A 20,362-nucleotide genomic window follows, 5' to 3' on the forward strand; every position below is an offset into this window, starting at 1 on the left:
AGCGTGCAGTTCATGCTAGACAGCCCAGGAATTTACAGGAACTGGAGGCTTTTTGCCAAGAAGAATGGGCAGCTTTACCGTCTGAGAAAATAAAGAACCTCATCAACAACTACCACAAAAGACTTCAAGCTGTCATTAATGTTAGGGCAGGCAATACACGGTATTAAGAACTGGGGTATGTGAACTTTTGATCAGGGTCATTTGGATGTTTTTGGTTGTCATCAAGATTTAGAAAGAGAAAACACATTAGTTTGACAATAAATGGCTTCATCCAACCAATAACCATGAGTGGAGAAAAAGTTTATTTGTTATCATACATATTCTCTAAAACAAGGTCAAGAAAGCAAAAATTCTGCCGAGGTATGTAAACTTTTGAGCACAACTGTATATACTGTATCAGAAAGAGGAAAAAAATAAAAGCTTTATTTCTCTGGTTGTGCAGTGATTGGTGATGTGATCTTTCACTCTCAGAAGTAGGTGCTTGCACTAGTGAAGGGTTGGTCGCAAACGATCAGAGACAAAGATTCGGTTCCCTGCTGTGAATGATGGGAGCCAGCACCCCAGGGTGAACCACTAAATTCTCTGAACAGCTCTCACAGAGTGTAAAATTGCGTTGTTTGGCGAACTTAACTCCGCCCATCCCAACATAACTCCACCCACTGAACAATTTAATTGGTTGACTGCAAGTAGGCGGGGTTTTGGCCTCAGGCGAGCTGGGTTTCGGTCGCATTAACATCATCTTAAATATGTGTTCACCTATTGCGAACACATTTAATAGGGATCAATTCAGGATCAAAAAGAGCCGACTCTTTTTGGGGAGCACAGCCAGATCACCAAAAAGAACAGGACTGCCCATCACTAGCTTGTATTCTCACAATAAGATGTAGCAGATTGAAGATATTGGAAGGAGGGCAGCGAGGGGTTTTGAGTGGGTGTGATAGGTGCTGGCTTACAGGTCACTGCAAAGCATGATGGAACTTGTAGCATTAGGACACAGGAAGCAAGGAGAGAGGAAGTTGTCGATTAACCCCATCAGAGCTGCAGCCAGTCACGAGAACGTGCTGCTAGAAAATGATAAAAGGTAATGTTGTAGCTGGTTTGATTCTGACCCAATAGGCAGATAATTTGGCCACACTGGTGATCTGGCATAAGAGATTAGGCCCTCCAATATTACGAGCGCTTGGAGAAATGACTGCACACGGATTGTGAGCACATCAGTTTCTATTTATACAGAAACCCATACAGTGGTTTTAGCAGAAATTAGCAGGATGTTGCATATGAGATAAGAAGCATAAAGATCTTTGAGCAGAGACTGCGAGACTGGATAATTCTAAACAAAGTATGAGATAGAGAAAGGACAGGCATCTAGAGAATGTAGAGTAATATAGAGCAGAGAGAAAAAAAACATTAACCCTTCTAGATCATTAACATTACTAAAAACACAATGGATGTATTGAGAGGCACATAATAAGATTTATGAAAAAAAACAAAATAGTTATCGTACTAGACTACCTTTCAGAAAGTCTTGCTTATCGATATACTACATCGATTTCATGGCATTTGTGCCATTATCTCTATTAATTCATATGCTTTAATGCTTCATGTAATGAAGTCTATATATTCCTTTTTTTCTGTTCTTCTTCCAGACTTTGATTTTCTGTTTCTTGTTATATGATGCCATTGCAAAATCAATAAAATGTTGAATTTGAAAAGAAAATGGCTACTTTCCTGTGTGAGTTTTTAGATGATTTACAAGACTTCCTTTCCAATTAAAACATTTCCCACATTCTGAACACGAAAATGGCTTCTCCCCTGTATGAATTCTCTGATGTTTAACAAGTATGGATTTCTCACTATAAGATTTCCCACATTCTGAACATGAAAATGGCTTCTCACCTGTGTGAATTCTCTGATGTGTAACAAGACTTGGTTTATATGTAAAACATTTCCCACAATCTGAACATGAAAATGGCTTCTCCTCTGTGTGAATTCTTTGATGCTTAACAAGACTTGTTTTCATTGTAAAACATTTCCCACATTCTGAACATAAATATGGTTTCTCCCCTGTGTGACTTCTCTGATGTGTAACAAGACTTGATTTGTCTGCAAAACATTTCCCACATTCTGAACATGAAAATGGTTTCTCCCCTGTGTGAGTTCTCTGATGTGCAACAAGACTTGATTTCTCTACAAAACATTTGCCACATTCTGAACATGAAAATGGTTTCTCCCCTGTGTGAATTCTCTGATGTGTTAGAAGCTGGTATTTCTCACTATAACATTTTCCACATTCTGAACATGAAAATGGCTTCTCTCCTGTGTGAATTTTCTGATGTTTAACAAAACTTGATTTCTCTATAAAACATTTACCGCATTCTGAACAAGAAAATGGTCTCTCCCCTGTGTGCATTCTTTGATGTGTAATGAGATGCAATTTTCTATTAAAACATTTCCCACATTCTGAACATGAATATGGCTTCTCCCCTGTGTGAATTCTCTGATGTTTAACAAGACCTGATTTCTCTGTGAAACATTTCCCACATTCTGAACATGAAAATGGCTTCTCCCCAGTGTGAGTTCTCTGATGTGCAACAAAATTTGATTTCTCTATAAAACATTTCCCACATTCTGAACATGAAAATGGTTTCTCTCCAGTGTGAATTCTGTGATGTCTAGAAAGTTTGGATTTCTTATTATAATGTTTTCCACATTCTGAACATGAAAATGGCTTCTCTGCTGTGTGAGTTCTCTGATGAGTAACAAGACATGTTCTTTGTGTAAACCATTTTCCACATTCTGAACAAGAAAATGGCTTATCCCCTGTGGGATTTTTCAGATGTGCAACAAGCTGTATTTTCCGATTAAAACATTTCCCACATTCTGAACATGAAAATGGCTTCACATCTGTGTGTATTTTCTGATGTCTAACAAGACTTGATTTCACTGTAAAACATTTCCCACATTCTGAACATGACAATGGTTTCTCCCTTATGTGAGCTATTTCATGGTCAACAGCCCTTCTGTGACTTTTGTTTTCCATATTTGTTTTTGATGAAACAGAAAAAAGAACCCGTTGATAAGGATCAGATGACAGATTGTTTCTGGTAACATCTTGAGGTGTATCCGGCGTAATGACATGTTCTTCACAAGTATTGGGTGTTATAACAAGATTATCTGCTGAAAAATCAGAGAATATCAGATGTCCCTCTGAGCTTCTGGTACAGTCATCTGCCAAGAATAAAAATGATATGTGTCAGCAACATTATATTGGAATTATATTACTATTTATATTATTATATACATTATAGTACTTCTATGCAAACTGTAAAAATTCCATTATTGACAGACTAATTACAGTCCACTAAAGAGGGATTGAGATTACAGCGTTATGTCCTTTCAACTTTCCCTTCTCTATTATAGCCATATTTTCAGTTCAGGTTTCCCTGTGTCTGTCATAAATCAGTTCCAGTTACAAGTTCAGAGCAGGCTCATAAAGTTAAGTGGACACTGTGCGTTTTTGATGCGTTTTCACAGCGTTTTTTTCGCGTGGAAATGCATCAAAAACGCTAGGTAATCCGTCTGCCAATGCAATAACAATCCTGATGTGCTGTGCACATGATGTGGAATTTTCTGCTCAGGATTGTCATTCCTTTTAAATATGCAGCATGTCCATTCTATGTAACGTAAATGCAGTGTTTCCTCCCCATTGACTTTAATTGAACCGCAGCAAACCTGTAGGTATAAATACATCTGTGGAGTCAATGGCTCAAACACGCTGCAAAAATGCACGTAGCGTGGTAGCCGGGTTGGCTAGGGAATACTACTTCTCCCATCATCCGAACACCGTTCCTGCTGATAACAGCGAGAGTAGCACAGCTGAGTAGAGCAGTAGTCTGCTCAGCCGAGCCGGAGCCTGTGTGCGCGCTATGTAAAGTAAAAAAAAACAAAAACACAAAAAAAACACTTATGCTCACCTGTCTGGCGTCCCCCGCCATCCTCGCGATGTCCCCCGGCGTTTTGATCACCCAGCGGTACACTGACGGGAGCGTGCTCGTTCCCGGCACTGTACGCTGCTGCCGAGACTGAGGTCACGTGAGTTCACAGCTGGCGATCAGCTGAGAGCTCTGGGACCTCACTTACGCACCGGTGCTGCGTGGGAACATTCGTGAGAATGTTCACACGTACCACTGATGCTGAGGGCACCGGAGCTGATCAGCTGATGAACCCAAGTGACCTCACTCCTGCAGCAGAGCAATGTACACTGACAGGAGTGATTACACTCCTGTCAGTGTACAGTGCTATCTTCTACAGCAGTCAAATCAGTGATTGATGTGACTGCTGTAGAAGTGACCAGGATCGCCGAGGGACAATCTGGATTACGTCGTGACGGTTGACAGGTGAGGGATATGGTTGTTTTTTTATTTATTTATTTATACAGAAGATCGAGGGCTTTGGGGATTGGTTGTATAATAAAAAAAATTATTAAAACCGTGTGTGATTTTATTTCAATAAAACACTTTACTCTGGCAGTGTCTTTTACTGAAAAAGCGTTGAAAACTTTTCTACGTGGTTATTAATGAGGGCGTCTGCCTCTACATTACTAACCTGGGCTGCACGTCAGCCTCCAATACAAGGCTGACATGAACCCCAACCCCATTACCCCACTGCTACACGGTAGTGGGAAAAGCGGAGGCGATGCGCCATTTCTGGGACTGCTGAGGGGTGATATTAGCTGCGAAGGGGGCTAGTATCCATGGCCCCTTCCCTGGCTATTACTATCTGCCCGTAGCAGTCTGTTTACCCTTTGCTGGTTAGATTTTATAGGGGGACCCTACGTCAATTTTTTCTGGGGTCCCCCAGTAATCTAGCTAGTAGAGGCTAAGCAAACAGCTGTGGGCTATTATTAATAGCCAGTGAACATTTTTGGCTAATGTCCCCTTCCCCGGCTACTAATATCAGCCCCCAGCGGTCGGCTTTGCCTCTGCTGGTTATGAAAATGACTCGGGAGCCCATGCCATTTTTTTTGCTTCGTCCAAAACGTTGCATTTTATTGAATGCAGGTAAATCCATATGTGTTCACGGAACCATGCGGATTTACCCTATTCTATACATTCTAGAGGTCAAATTTCGGTTGCGGAGACTAGTGACTCCACAAGAGAATTTGACATGCTGCGGTCCTGAAAGACGTGTGGCATGTCAGTGTCCGCGGGTGATCCAAAGGCACAGATACACGCATAGTGGACATGGGATTTCTACAAATACCATCCACTATTCTGTAACATCTGGACGCTGCGGGTTTGACGCTATATAAACACGCAGCTTCAAACGTGCAGTGGCTCCTGACCGTGGCCACGTACCCAAACTCACCGGCAGCATGTCAATTTCTGTAGCGGACACGCTAGTCTAACCTGCAGATTTTGACCGATTGAAGTGTCATTATATGCGGTGGATTCACATATACTGACAAAAAAAGTGCGGTATTAGAACACAGCATTTTGGACGCAGAAAAACTACACAGCGTCCAAAGCGCTGTTTGTTGCTGAACAGGGGGACGTAGTGGCTAATGAAACAGCTGTGAGATGTTATTATTAGCCAGGGAACATGTTGACCTAATGGCACCTTCCTAGGCTAAAAATAGCAGCTCACAGCTGCCACAGAAATGACTTGAATGGGAATGCTAATGAGATTGAGTGTATGGGATTTAGCTGACACCTAGCTCTTGTTTGATGATGACAAGGTCTCAGACTCTTTCATTACCAAACCAAATGAAACTAAAGTAAAGACTTAAATAAACACACAGAGCAAACACTATTTGAAATACAACAGACATTTTTTAATCATTTAAATTAACCAATATACTCAACCCAATTCTGACTAATCCAAGGTTAAAGCAATGTCCCACATTTTATTTTCAAATAACTTTATTTAGCTCTAAAAAGCATTCATTGATGTACAAAAACACATTAAAAAAAGCGTAAAAAGAAAACTAGCCAAAAAGCGTGTTTTTTTCTGCAGCGTTTTTCCTGCCAAGAGATGCAATAACACTGCAGAAATTTCCACAATCAAATCCTGAACATGCGCAAATAGCCTAAAAGGGATCTGTAATCAGTTTTATTATGCAATTCCATCTGATACATTCTTTGACAGGTGTAAGCACTATAGCACAGAGAAAAGAACAATGGGAGGAGATTAGTCATGTACACAAGTCATGGCTTTGGATAAAAAGTAAGTTTTTTTTTTTTATTAATGTAACTAAACCGTGGATACAAGAAAGGAGAACAAGTCCTACATATTTTTATATATTTCATGCAAGCCAATAAAAACAAAATGCTGTTGTATTGGTGTCGCGTGTAAGGGTATCAAAATAAACTAGTGAACATGTGTACAAGAACAGACATGTACAGTTAAATGACTGGATTTTTAAAAAAATGTGTTCGTTTTTAACAAAATAGCTTTGACTTTTTTTGAAGCGGGAAAACGAAGTAGATACACTGCTGAAAACTCAGTCACTACAGCTGTATTGGTGTGGTATATATGTATGTGAAATTTTACTAGTAAAGTAGGTGTTAAAAAAATAATGAAATACACATCACTTATTGAGGTAGATAGTTACACTTATATGTCTGAATTTTGGTCAATTTTATTTAGTATTTTTTAAATACAACTATCCCTCCCTTCACAAAAATGAATACAAAAGAAATTGAGAAATTCAGTACAGTTGGTTGCTCGTAACAAGCACATTTTTTAAGCACATTCTCTTTGACTGACACCAAGTATAGATTTTCTTTTACAAATATTGTGCTGGCTTGCTGCTTTCTAAGGCATGAAGAATTTTGAAAAAAAAAAAAAAATAGTAACGCAAATGAAGCAAGAAAAGATGCCAGCCCATCAACACCTTGCAATGCGATAGCTGCAAGGCATCATGGGAAAGCCCACGTGGCCATGCTGGAGGTCACAGGAACATTCTGTGGAGGATGCAATTATCTGCAAAGTGAAAAGTGGTGATTCACACAAATCAAAATTGTTCAAATTTGCCTGGACAAAAGAGCTATCTAAAATGCTACAGAAATTCTATTTGCATCAAATCAATTTGCTAATCTTCACTCTTTTATGGTCCAATTAATGGATTCAGATATTGTATGCAAAAGAAGACAGTTCTTGCACCCACCCAAAATGCAAATCTAAAGCTGCTCAGGGAGCCAAGCAAGTACGCAGTTTGCAAACATGACTAACTATTTTTGACTTGGCCATCTGCATCCAGTCTTATCACACTCCATGTCTACAGCAGCGTGACGTCTGAATGGCTTTTTAATGAGAATTCAAACAGTGACCTCAAGCAGAGACAGGAGCGCACGCAAGAATACAGAATGACCTTCCCCTGAGCCATAGCGTTGGTCTACATTTGCATCATTGCACTGAATGGTGAACATATATACCCGTTAAACAATTATTTATTAAATTATATTAAAAGCACAAAAAAAACCTGTGCAGTAAAAATTCCTTTATAGGATAGTATTTCTGGGTAACCTGCAGCTGACATACACAATTAATCAAATAGAGAACAGGAGAAGGATTTGGGTATTCTGGTTACAAGTAAGCTGAGCAGCAGTACTCAATGTCAAGCAGCAGCCGCAAAAGCAAACAAGATATTAGTATGTATAAAAAGAGGAATAAAATCCCGCGATCCTAACATCCTGTTACCCCTTGATAGATCACTGGTGAGGCCACATCTGGAATATGGGATCCAGTTTTGGGCTCCACATTTTAAAAAGGATATTCAGAAGTTAGAGTCAGTTCAAAGGCGGGCAGCTAGATTATTACAAGTGATGGAAGGCCTCTCATATGATGAGAGGTTGAAAAAGTTGAACTTGTTTAGCTCAGAAAAACGACGCCTCAGAGGGGATCTTATTTCCATGTATAAAAATATGTGTGGTCAGTACAAAGGACTAGCACATGACCATACTAAGGATCAGGGAGCACTCATTAAGGCTGGAAGAAAGGCAATTCTGGCACCTAAACAGTAAAGGGTTCTTTACAGTCAGAGCAGTTGGACTGTGGAATGCCCTACCACAAGACGTAGTAATGGCAGACACCAGAACGGCTTTCAAAAAAGTGCTGGACGATTTCCTTGATACACAACATTGTGGGTTACAGTTAAATTAGACAAAATATTAGTACAGTAATAGTAATTACATAACTAGTATCATAATTAGGTTTGATCCAGGGTTCTAGGACTGATCACCTTTTCTCGGGGGCAAGAAGGAATTTTTCCCCGTGACGCAAATTGGCTGAATGTGTCCTGTGGTTTTTGACTTCTTCTGGATCAACAGATTTAGGCATAGGGATTTTAATAATACCATTATTAGAGTCACAAGAGCAATGCAAAATCTAAAACTAATTAAAAAAATATAAACTGGATCATTTTTAATTGTAAAAGAGCATCAATAATAAAAATGGCAATAATAATACATTTGTGAGGCCTAGTCCCAGTTAGTTAGTACAATTGGGGGAGGAAGGTTGAACTTGATGGACCTAGGTCTTTATTCAACCTGTGTTACTATGTTACTATATTACAGGGGTCTCCCTATATATTTACATCTTTGATGCTGCTTGTCTTAAAAGGAAAGACAAGGAGAGCCAAATCTCCTAAATCTAGGTTGCCAACTGGCAGAACCAGCCTAGGTCTTGATCCAGAGTTCCACAGGTTATTATTACTCTGTATCTCTGACCTAGATATACTATCTGCAGGTCTTTTGGATTCATATATCACATTATCTTGGACATTGATTAATTGTGTAGGTCAGCTGTAGGTCACCCAGATATGAATCCAGTAGACATAAACAGGATACTATATATCACAGTATTTTGGACAGATCTACACTAGTGATGAGCGAGCACTAAAATGCTCGGGTGCTCGTTGCTCGAGTCCAACAAATTGGAATGACCGAGTGCTCAATCCGAGCAATGAGCCCAATGTAAGTCTATTGGAAACTCAAGCATTTTCCAGCAGTCCCCTCCCCCCCACCCAAAGGTCTGCAGAGGGCCTAAAAGTTGCCAAAATCTATGGGAACAGTGCTCAAATGATATGGGAACAGCATAGGGGAGACCCCTGGGAGCATCTCTGACTCCCAGGTCACTGCTGTCAACAATGTTGTAAGAATTAAGTCACTTTTTCAGACTCACAATAAAACATCCAAAAACAAAACCAAAATGGATTTTCCTGGGAAAAATGTTAAGGAACATCCTTTCCATGGTAATGACTTGTATATAAGGCAAAATAAATAACCAAAAACAAAAATGCTCCTCCACACCTTGGGCTATGTTCACAAGTAGCGTTTTGATGCGCTTTTGCACTTTTACATTGCTTTCAACGGTGAAAAATACATTTATCGGTAAATGTCATTTTAACATTTTACTACCTTATCTTCCCATGTGGTGTGCGAGACATGAACAGACACATTCTGTTTCATTTATGAAGGAGGGACTCTGAAAGTCACAAAGCGGCTCTTACTATTCTTAAAGGGCCAGAAGTTGGCCCTCACTATTGTTAGAGAGCCATCAGCCGGCTATGCTTTGTTCCCATTATTAAAGAGTGGGTCTCCTATAGTGTTAATGCCCATGCAATGACTGCAAGTGCTGCCGAAAATTGGATGCACCCCAATACCCCTTTGAAGGGTAGAGGAGGGCGTCAGTAAAAAAAAGAAATGTTCCCATTATTAGGAAGTGGGTCTCCCATACTGTTATTGTCTATACAGTGAATGCAAGTGCTGCCAAAAATGTTCCCATTAGAAAGGAGCGGGTCTTCTATACTTGTAATGCCCATGAAGAGCATAGGCTGACAAGCATTTACCCCTGGGGTATACATGAACATACTGTTTAACAAACATTTCCTACAGGAAAAAATTATGTAGGTGTTGCATCACGGTCACCCTGGTGATATGGTGGAGGATGAGGAGAACAACAGCAAATAGACAAAATCAGGAAGCATACACCCACGTCTGGCTGTGAAGAGGTGCATAGGAATAGACCTCCCCCCCCCAAAAAAAAAAAAAAAAAAAAAAAAGACACTGGATTTGAGTTTGTGTTACGCTGCTATCATTCGGAGGTGTTGAGAAGTCTGGCCCAATCCAGCCCTTGTTCATTTTTATAAGAGTCAGCCTGTCAGCATTTTCAGTTGACAGGCGGATGTGCCTATCCGTTATAATTCCCCCGGCGGCACTAAAATCTGCTCTGACAAAACGCTAGTGGCAGGGCAGGCCAGGACCTCCAAGGCATAGAGAGCCAGTTCATGCCACGTGTCCAGCTTGGATACTTAATAATTATAAGGCATAGAAAAATCACGGAGGATGTTGGTATGGTCGGCAAGATACTCCTTCAGCATCTTCCCAAACTTTTCCCTCCGTGTAAAACTACCCAGCGCATCAGGGCCTGTCCGATGGGAGGGGCTGAGAAAACTGTCCCAGAACTTTGACAGTGTTCCCCTGCCTCTCCTGGATCGGATTTATGTCTCTCTCGCCTGTACTCCTTGGTTGTCCAAAGAACTGTGATGGCTGCCACCACCGTTTTCAGATGAGAATTTTTTTTATAATTCCACAACAAGGGCCTTTTGGTACTGCCCCATTTTAGAAGAAAAAAAACACTGGAAAACTATACAGGTATGAGAATGTATTGGAATCCAGCCTCCGGCATGAAATCCAAATTATGGAAGTCAGCACAAGGACCATAGAATGGCAGACCATTCGGTAAGGGTGCATAAGAAAAGAGAAAAGAACAACCGAACATACGGTCCCTAGATCAATAGAAAACAATTGAATAATGGCTAAGGATAAAAAAACCTTTATTAAATATGTAGAAACAATGGTACACCATACAAGAGAAGAGTATGTGCGCAGCACGTGACATGTGTTACATTAATAATGCCTATTCTACATTAAGATATCACAGGGCAGGCAATTGATATATAGTGATCCAAGCTACCATGGATTAGGTGGTAGGTTCAGCGGTGTCAGCCACAGATCTGCCTGCTCTTTCATATTAGTTTCAGCACAGCCTGTTGCTGCTTTCACCTTGTGACTGATGTGGTCCTTTTGGAGATAGAGGCTGAAAAGGAGGTGGTGCATGAGCTGTAAAACGTGGGGTCAATCCTGACTGACCCAGGGCCCGCTATCCTCGGTGTCGGGAGGACATGTTCCGTCACAAGGTCCGACTGGGTCCCGTCTTTCACTATATTAACCCAGTGTGCAGTCCGTGAGATGTACCGTCCCTGCACACAAGCACTTGTCAACGTGTTCGTGGTTAGGTGGACCTTCCCAGTAACTGCGTTGTTGAGGGCACGGCTATTGTTCTGGGACACGTATTTGTGTAATGCGAGTGTCACGCAAGATGTGGGAAAGACTGAGTGCAACACAAAGAGAAGATGGAAAGGGAGCCCAGACTCTAGGGAAAGGGGGAGGTGGAGACCTCCTAGGTAGATCTACTATCACCCTGTCTCCACTTATGTCCCTATATTGGCTCTTAACCAATCACCGCACGCATACCTCGCCCTTTCTTTCCCTGGTGTTTGGTCCTGGCTAGGGAAGGGGGGGGGGGGTGAGCGCTAGTTGATCCCCACTGACCACTACAGACAAGGGGGAACAAACAAGGGAAAATCGCTTAGCCTCAGACGACTCCAGACAAATGCGCACACGTCCTCTAGCACCAGAGAGGAAGACATACTGCTCTTTCTCAAGCCTTCACAAAGGAACATGTGAATAGCGCCGGCACCTCAGTCTGGCACACAGCAGGTATTTATACACCCAGATCAGGGTGTTAATTAGCCAGTGGAAGGTAGCCGCTGGGTCCTAGAGACACAGCTGCAAGAAAGTGTCTGTAATGCCAAACGAAGAAATCTCCTGCAACCAACTGCAGGGCGACTGTCTGTCACTTCTGACACACCCGTGACAGTACCCCTTTCCCCTCTACAAGTGGCATCTGGACACTAAGGACCGGGTTTCTCAGGATAAGAGGTATGGAATGAACGAACCAACCTGGGAGCGTCCACCTCGGATGCCGAAACCCACATCCTCTCCTCTGGACCATAGCCCTCTTCCAGTGCTCCAAGTGTTGTAGGGAACACAGGTCTGGACCTGTCAAGCGTTTTCTGTCAGCCATACGTTTATACCGTTCTCCCATGGTCTTTAAATTACACAGAACACCCTGCCATACCAACGAGAGTGATGAAGCAAACCGTTCCTCCTCAGGAACTCCTGAAGCTCCTCCCCCACTAAAGGTACCCGTATGCACTGAAGAACGGTGACCTGCCAGTTATTCTTGTCAATGATTATTAATGGAAAATTATGCCAGCGGTAAGTAGGATGACCAATCCTCCTGATTTTCGGAGACGAAACACCTGAGGTAGGTCTCCAAATTCTGATTGACACACTCGGTCTGTCCATTCGACTGAGGGTGGATGGCAGAGGAAAAGCACAGTTGCACCCCCAGTCGAGAACAGAATGCCTTCCAGAACTTGGAAACAAACTGGGTCCCCCGATCAGACACCATATCAGAGGGAACCCAGTGAAGCTTCACAATCTCATTTATGAACACCTGTGCAAGTGTCTTGGCATTTTGAAGTGCAGGTAATGCAACAAAGTGAACCATTTTTACTGAACCTATCTACAACCACCAAAACCACCGTCTTGCCTGCTGAAACCAGTAGGTCAGTAATAAAATCCATGGATAAGTGTGTCCATGGCCTACTAGGGATAGGTAGCGGAAGAAGGATATCAGACGGACGGGTATGCGAAATCTTACAACACATGCAAATACTACAAGCAGATATGTGTCAAATAACATCCCGATGCAACCCCGGCCACAAAAAACGATGAGAGAGGAGGTCCGCGGTTCCCTTACCACCTGGATGACCAGCAAGCACAGAGTTATGGTGTTCTTTAACCCCTTTACCCCCGAGGGTGGTTTGCACGTTAATGACCAGGTCAATTTTTACAATTCTGACCACTGTCACTTTATGAGGTAATTACTCTGGAATGCTTCAACGGATCCCCCTGATTCTGAGACTGTTTTTTCGTGACATATTGTACTTCATGATTGTGGTAAAATTTCTTCGATATCACTTGCGTTTATTTGTGAAAAAAACGGAAATTTGGCAAAAATGTAGAAAATTTTGTAATTTTCAAAATTTTTATTTTTATGCCCTTAAAGCAGAGATATGTCACACAAAAGAGTTAATAAATAACATTTCCCACATGTCTACTTTACATCAGCACAATTATGGAACCAAAATTTTTTTTTATTGGGGAGCTATAAGGGTTAAAAGCTGACCAGCGATTTCTAATTTTTCCCAAAAAATTCACAAAACCATTTTTTTTAGGGACCACATCATATTTAAAGTCACTTTGAGGGGTCTTTATGACAGAAAATACCCAAAAGTGACACCATTCTAAAAACTGCACCCCTCAAAGTGCTTAAAACCACATTCAAGAACTTTATTAACCCTTCAGGTGCTTCACATGAATTTTTGGAATGTGGAAGAAAAAAATTAACATTTAACTTTTTTCACAAAAATGTTACTTTAGACCCAATTTTTTTTTATTTTCGCAGGGGTAACAGGAAAAAATGGACCCCAAAATTTGTTGTGCAATTTCTCCTGAGTAAGCAGATACCCCATATGTGGGGGAAAACCACTGTTTGGGCGCACGGCAGGGTTCGGAAGGGAAGGAGTGCCATTTGACTTTTTGAATGCAAAATTTGCTTGAATAATTAGCGGACGCCATGTTGCATTTGGGGAGCCCCTGATGTGCCTAAACAGTGGAAACCCCCCACAAGTGACACCATTTTGGAAACTAGACCCCTCAGGGAACTTATCTAGATGTGTGGTGAGCACCCTGAACCCCCAAGTCCTTTACAGAAGTTTATAACATGGAGCCGTGAAAATAAAAAAATCAAACTTTTTCCACAACAATGATGTTTTAGCCCCAATTTTTTTATTTTCACAAGGGTAAGAGGAGAAAATGGACCCCAAAAACCTTTGTGCAATTTCTCCTGAGTACGCCAATACCCCATATGTGGGGAAAATACAGTGTTTGGGCGCACGGCAGAGTTCAGAAGGGAAGAAGCACTGTGTGACTTTTTGAACGCAAAATTGGCTGGAATCGAGAGCGGAAGCCATGTCGCATTTGAAGAGCCCCTGATGTGCCTAAATAGTTGAAACCCCCCACAAGTGACCCCATTTTGGAAACTACACCCCTTAATGATTTTATCAAGGGGTATAGTGAACATTTTGAACCCAGAGGTACGACACAGAATTTGATGACATTAGGTCATCATATTGAATAAGTTGTCATTAGTCTTGAGCGCAAGTGCTCGCTACTTGAGTTTGCATCGGGTACTCAGGTATGCACCATGAATAACGGGTGCTCAAGTGACAAGCTCGAGTCCCACCCTGCATGTTTCACGGTTATTAAGCACCCCAAAAAAAACATGCGGGGATCGCTCGAGCATGGCAGGCAATCCCCGCGAGGTTTTTTTTGGCCGCGAAGCATACGGGGCGGAGACTCGAGCACCCGCGATACTCAATGCATACCCGAGCAACCGAAGCAAACTCAAGTAGCGAGCACTTGCGTTCAACACTAGTTGCCATATCGTCATTTTTTATTTTTCTTTTATTAAAAAAAAAAAAAAAAAACAACCCTAACCCTACCCTAGCCCAACCCTGACCTCAACCCTAACATTAGCACAACCCTAACCCCAGCGTTTATTTTTTACGCCGTTCCTCGTGCGGTATAAGTGATGAGATTACTTTATTCTTCGGGTCGATGCGACTACAGAGATACCAGAATCATATCGGGTTTTTATGACTGACAGCTGTCACACACTAAAAGATACATATTTTGTAAAATCTAGTTTTTGCATCGCCATATTTTGAGAGCTATAATTTTTCCATATTTTGGCCGACAGAGTCATGTGACAGCTTGTTTTTTGCGGGACAAGTTGACGTTTTTATTGGTGCCATTTTCCGGCACGTGACATTTTTTGATTGCTTTCTATTCCAGCTTTTGGGAGGCAGAATAAACAAAAACCAACAATTCAGGAATTGTTTTTTTTCCAATTTTTTTATTCTACTCCACGTGTGGTAAAATTGATAAGGTAGCTTTATTCTTCGGGTCAGTACATTTACAGCGGTACCACATTTATATCGTTTTCCTATGTTTTGGCGCTTTTACACAATAAAAGCCATTTTATAGAAAAAATAATTTTTTTGCATCGCTTTATTCTGAGAGCTATAACTTTTTGATTTTTCGGATGATGGAGCTGTATGGCGGCTTGTTTTTTGCGGGACAAGATGACGTTTTCAGCGGAACCATTTTTATTTATATTCGTCTTTTTGATCGCGTGTTATTCCATTTTTTGTTTGGCGGAATGATGATAAAGCATTGCTTTTTGCTTCGTTTTTTATTTTATTTTTTTACCGTGTTCACTGAAGGGGTTAACTAGTGGGACAGTTTTATACGTCGGGTCGTTCCGGACGCGGCGATACCAAATATGTGTACTTTTATTGTTTTTGTTTTTTTTCATAATATTTATTGATGGGTACATTATATTTTTATTTTTGGTGGAATTTTTTTTTTTTTATATATTTTTACAATTTTTTTTTTCACTTTCTGAGAGTTTTTACACTTTTTTACTTTGTCCCACTGTGGGATTTTCACTTTTTTTATTCTGATCGCCTGCATAGCATAGGGATGGAGCACCATCCCTGTGCTATGCAGGCAGTCAGTGCTGCACTGCGCATGAGCAAACAATCTTCCTGCGGTCTGGTGACCCGGATGTTGTCATGACGACATCGGGTCGTCATGGCAACACCCGGGAAGCCGCGGCAGACAGCGCTGGAGGCCGGAAGAGGAGGAGAGTATTGCGGTCACCTCCCATTAGCCACAGCAGATACTACTGCAATTAAAACCACCTGCGGCATCAGGGTGGAGTGCTCAGTCAAAGCTTAAATATAGAAACAAACTCCACCCTGATGCCGCAGGTGGTTTTAATAGCAGTAGGATCTTACTTTCCCACACATAAGCAGACGGATGTCTCTTAGAGAGGTATTCACATTGGTAGGTCCTGACATCGAGAAACGCCTTATCGCATCTGTCAGGTACACATGAATTGGCCAATTTATGCGCTAGGTTTTCTCATTCATCTCTATTTTCCACAGCAGTAATGCTATTCATATTTCATACTTTATAACTATATACTAAGCGTTACAGAGTGCTACTTTGTTTGTTAAAGCATCAGCCTTGACATTTTTGACCCCTGGACGAAAAGTGACAACAAAATTGAACCTAGTAAAATAACAGGGACCATCTGGCTTGCCTAGGGTTGAGACGTTTAGCTGAATGGAGATATGACAGGTTTTTATGGTCAGTAATAAACAGTAATAGGATGGACAGCCCCCTCAAACCAATGTTGCCATTCTTCGAACGCCAATTTGATCGCCAAAAGTTCCTTACTACCCACGTCATAATTTCTCTCAGCCGAAGACAATTTTTTAGAAAAGAAGGCGCATGGACGCCATTTACCAGGGAACGGACCAAGACATCACTGCCCCAACCTCCACATCCGACGCATCAACCTCCACAATAAAGGGCTGGGAAACATTGGGTTGACTGTATAGGTGCAGTGGCAAAATAATTCTTCAAAGGAAGAAAAATGCCCGGAGGGAGGCCTCCGACCATTTGGAAAAATCAGACCCCTTTTTAGTCATGTCAGTAAGGGGTTTCACAATTGCTGAGTAATTTTGGATGAATTTCCAGTAAAAATTAGTAAAGCCCAGAAGACGTTGTAGAGCCTTCAAGTTCTCGGGACGTTCCCAATCAAGGACTGCACAGATCTTTTCCAGATCCATCCGAAAACCTGAAGATGACAACAAGTACCCCAAAAACTGCATCTCGTCAACAGCGAAAACACATTTTTCTAGTTTGGCATAGTTTGTTATCCCTTAATATCTAGAGCACCTGCGTAACATGCCCCCGATGAGTCTCAAAATCAGATAAATAAACCAAAATATCCAAATGATGGAAAATATCATTTATGAAATTCTGGAATACTGCAGGTGCATTGGTCAAACCAAAAGACATAACCAGACTCTCGATCCCCTTAAATCCAACTTTGAGAACACCTTAGCTCCTACAACCGGGCTGAACAAATCAGGAATCAGAGGAAGAGGGCAGGAATCAGAGGAAGAGGGCACGGATTGTAAGAGAATGAGAAGTCCTAATATTCTGAGCAGCCATGTTAAAACCTAGCAGCCATCTTGTTCAGAAGTTTGAGTAAAGAGTTTTGCAGCTAATGAGATGCATGTCCTACACATGTCCTAATCACAATGAAGCGTTAAAATGATGTCACTGCCATTAGCAGGTATAGTGGTATACACAAAGGTTAATAGCAGCAGCTGCAGGTCAATGTGAGAGTAAATAAGTGGTGTTATAGGGTAGTAAATATGTTATTGTAATTGTGGTATAGAAATTAGGACAATATAGTTGTCAATATGTCATTTCTTAAGTAAGGACATGGGGATTTATGGATTTAATGGAGTTTGGTAAAACTACTCATGAATATTGTCATTTTGCATTATCACATTGTTGTTCTAAAATGCACGTCCTCCCTGCAGTATGATGTTATCATGTATACGCCTTTTGCCGCAATATGTAGTTCCTTTGTTTAAGCTATGCATAAAAAGGCTCTGATACTGTTGTTCGGGGCCATTCCATCGCCAGTCTACAGGCGGTCCACTGCCAAGGCCACACCATCGCCAGACTGAAGCCACACCATGGCCAGACCATGGCCAGACCATGGCCAGACCATGGCCAGACCATGGCCAGACCATCGCCAGATATCTCAATGCTGTTTTGCTTATCTAGACACCTGCGAGTGTCAAGTGTATTTTTCCTGCCTGCTTTCTGAAGTGTTCTGCCGCGTACCTCTGAATAAACTTCATTCTCTGCTTTGAAGAATTATCTACACTGTTTTCCAAGGCTCTTTCAGCTCCTAGTAAGGACTTTCTTACAATTGGCGCAGCCAGCCAAGAGGAGCGGCTCATTGGAGCTGCCTTTAGAAGAACCAGAAGGAGAGGATTGTGGATGAGGAGCTAGAGACTGGAAGGGCAGAAAAGGCGTGGCACCACGTGTAAATCGCTCAAAGTAAGCCAGCCGGATAGAGGACATCTCGTGGAGCGCTTCAACCTGCCGGAATTTATAAGAAAACTATAAAAGTGAAGGACTATAAAAATATATGTGCAACCAAGAAGAAACCTCTACGTGAGTTATCTACAAGGACGTGAAGAAGACTTTGTGAGCCTGGTAGCAATGACGCTTTAAAAGGCGGAGGGAGACGCCTGGCAAGCGTAGCGAGAGAGTCTGGAAACGCGGCCACACCTCTTTTGGTCGACTCAAGCCGGCAAAGGGTCTTCCAGACAGAGAGGTGTGAGTATCTAACTTTTGCTTAAATTGCACTTGTTAATACCAGAACAGAGAAAACGCGTCCTTGTAGTCCTCCAGTATGGAGTGGTTAGAGAAAGCAGGCAGATAAGCATACTGGCACACCCTAGCTGGAGGGGGTTAATGTTAAATCCACTTGGCTAAATTGTATGCAGTGGTTAACTAAAGAAAGCAGGGAACTAGATGAGAAAAGGGCATTAGGGAAAGATAGTAGCCAAACAGTGGCTTTGTGTAAGAGAGTTATTGCTTTCTTCAGTCCATTGATAGATTTCCTGCAAGACAGCATGTTAATGTGATCACCCAGGGAGGGGCAGTGTTCAGAGAGAGAGTAGAAAAGCTGGATGAAACTCTAAAGCTAGCAGAGATAGTAGGGAAAGATGGGTATGAATACTGGGCTTTACAAATAGTCATTGATGAGATGGGAGGGGTAGCAGAGATTGACAGGAATAAGATTGAGGACAGGAGACCTAGAATAGAAGAATGGACATTTAGAAAAACAGAATGTGGTGATAAGACATCTTGAAAGCGTTGAGGAACAGTTTAGAAAAGAGTTTATGTAATTTTTAAAGAAAATACCCTTAGAGGGAGCTTTCAAATCAGGAGATGTCCCCTGAAGAAGGGAGTTCAAAACGCGCGTCGGGGCACTTCACTTCACGTGTTCGCTCTCCCAATGGGTCCCTCGGTCTCAGGCCTCCTGGATAGAACTCCGTGATTTGGTTTAATCCCTGGTATGTATTGGCAACTATTATTCACTACAGAGATTGTACATTGAAGGGAGCTGATGAGTAATTCCCTCCTGTCTACTCTTTATGTACTATAGAGGTGATTTACTAGATTACCATATATATATATATATATATATATATATATATATATATATATATATATATATATATATATATATATATATATATATATATATATATATATATATATATATATATATATATATATATATATATTTATTGATTCTGATTGTTAACCACTGTTGCTATGACAACAACAGTTTGGTGTTCTCTAAGCCTGAGTAATATGATTGTACAAATTAGAATATGTGGGGTCCGTTGGGGCAGTGACTGTGCTTTGTGAGAGGCTTTTTTAATGTTACCACTGTTCTCGGGTTCACTTTTTCCCTATTTTGTGCCTTCTATTCTTTTTAATAATAAATTTTATATGAATTTCTAAAGAAAACCTTTGGTAGTCCCTCTTTCGTTGTATGCTTTTGTTTTCTAATTTAAAATAAACGATGGGATTCAATTAGTCCTTTTATGATAGTGCTTTTGGATATCTATATCATTGACTAATATTGATTATGATAGACCCCATTTGGGGCATATGCACTATCGTGTTCTATGAATTGTTATAGCTAAAGTCAGGAGTCTTGCAGAATGCTGAATCTATTGATGATGTTGTAGAGATTTTGTTGACTGGTGATCTCCTTATCCTGCTGTGAATGATCCTAGGCAATATCAGCAGTATAGGGGTCTTCAGATGGTTAACCCTGTCTCTCAGGAGCCTTCTGCTCTTGCTTTCTCTCCAGCAGCCCCCAGTTGTTCAGCACGGAGATCAATGTTATTCAGGGAGGAACCACCCCTCCTCATCTCCATGCTCTTTTAATGAAGGAGCGGTTGGATCATGAGGACTGATTTCTTACTGAAGATCTCTTTGGGGTGGAGATGGGAGCTGCAGGATAGAAAACTTTCTCAGATGAGGATGATGGATTTTTCGGGCTTCCCACTGCAGGTAACACCGACTGATAATGTGCTACCCCTGTTCCCCTTGCCTTCTTTGTCCCTTTTTCCCTGGGCAATGATGGAGGACCTTATGTCAGGGGGAGAAGAGAGGGACTGCCATGGGAAGACATCCTCATCGAT

The 20,362-nt window shown here is 41.5% G+C and overlaps 1 protein-coding gene across 1 annotated transcript in view; it reads right to left on the minus strand.

Moving 5' to 3' along the window:
- Window positions 1-1,203: 1,203 nt before the first annotated feature.
- Window positions 1,204-20,362, minus strand: part of LOC141270728 (uncharacterized) — a 38,440-nt gene continuing 19,281 nt past the window's right edge. The window contains exon 6 of the mRNA XM_073680825.1: window positions 1,204-3,228. Coding sequence (XP_073536926.1) covers window positions 1,721-3,228 — 1,508 coding nt within the window. The 3' untranslated portion in view covers window positions 1,204-1,720. The remainder of the gene's footprint in view (window positions 3,229-20,362) is intronic.

The sequence above is a fragment of the Phyllobates terribilis genome, unplaced genomic scaffold (genome assembly GCF_046119375.1).
Source record: "Phyllobates terribilis strain yellow unplaced genomic scaffold, ASM4611937v1 Scaffold_5__5_contigs__length_657084704, whole genome shotgun sequence".
Lineage (NCBI taxonomy): Eukaryota > Metazoa > Chordata > Amphibia > Anura > Dendrobatidae > Phyllobates > Phyllobates terribilis.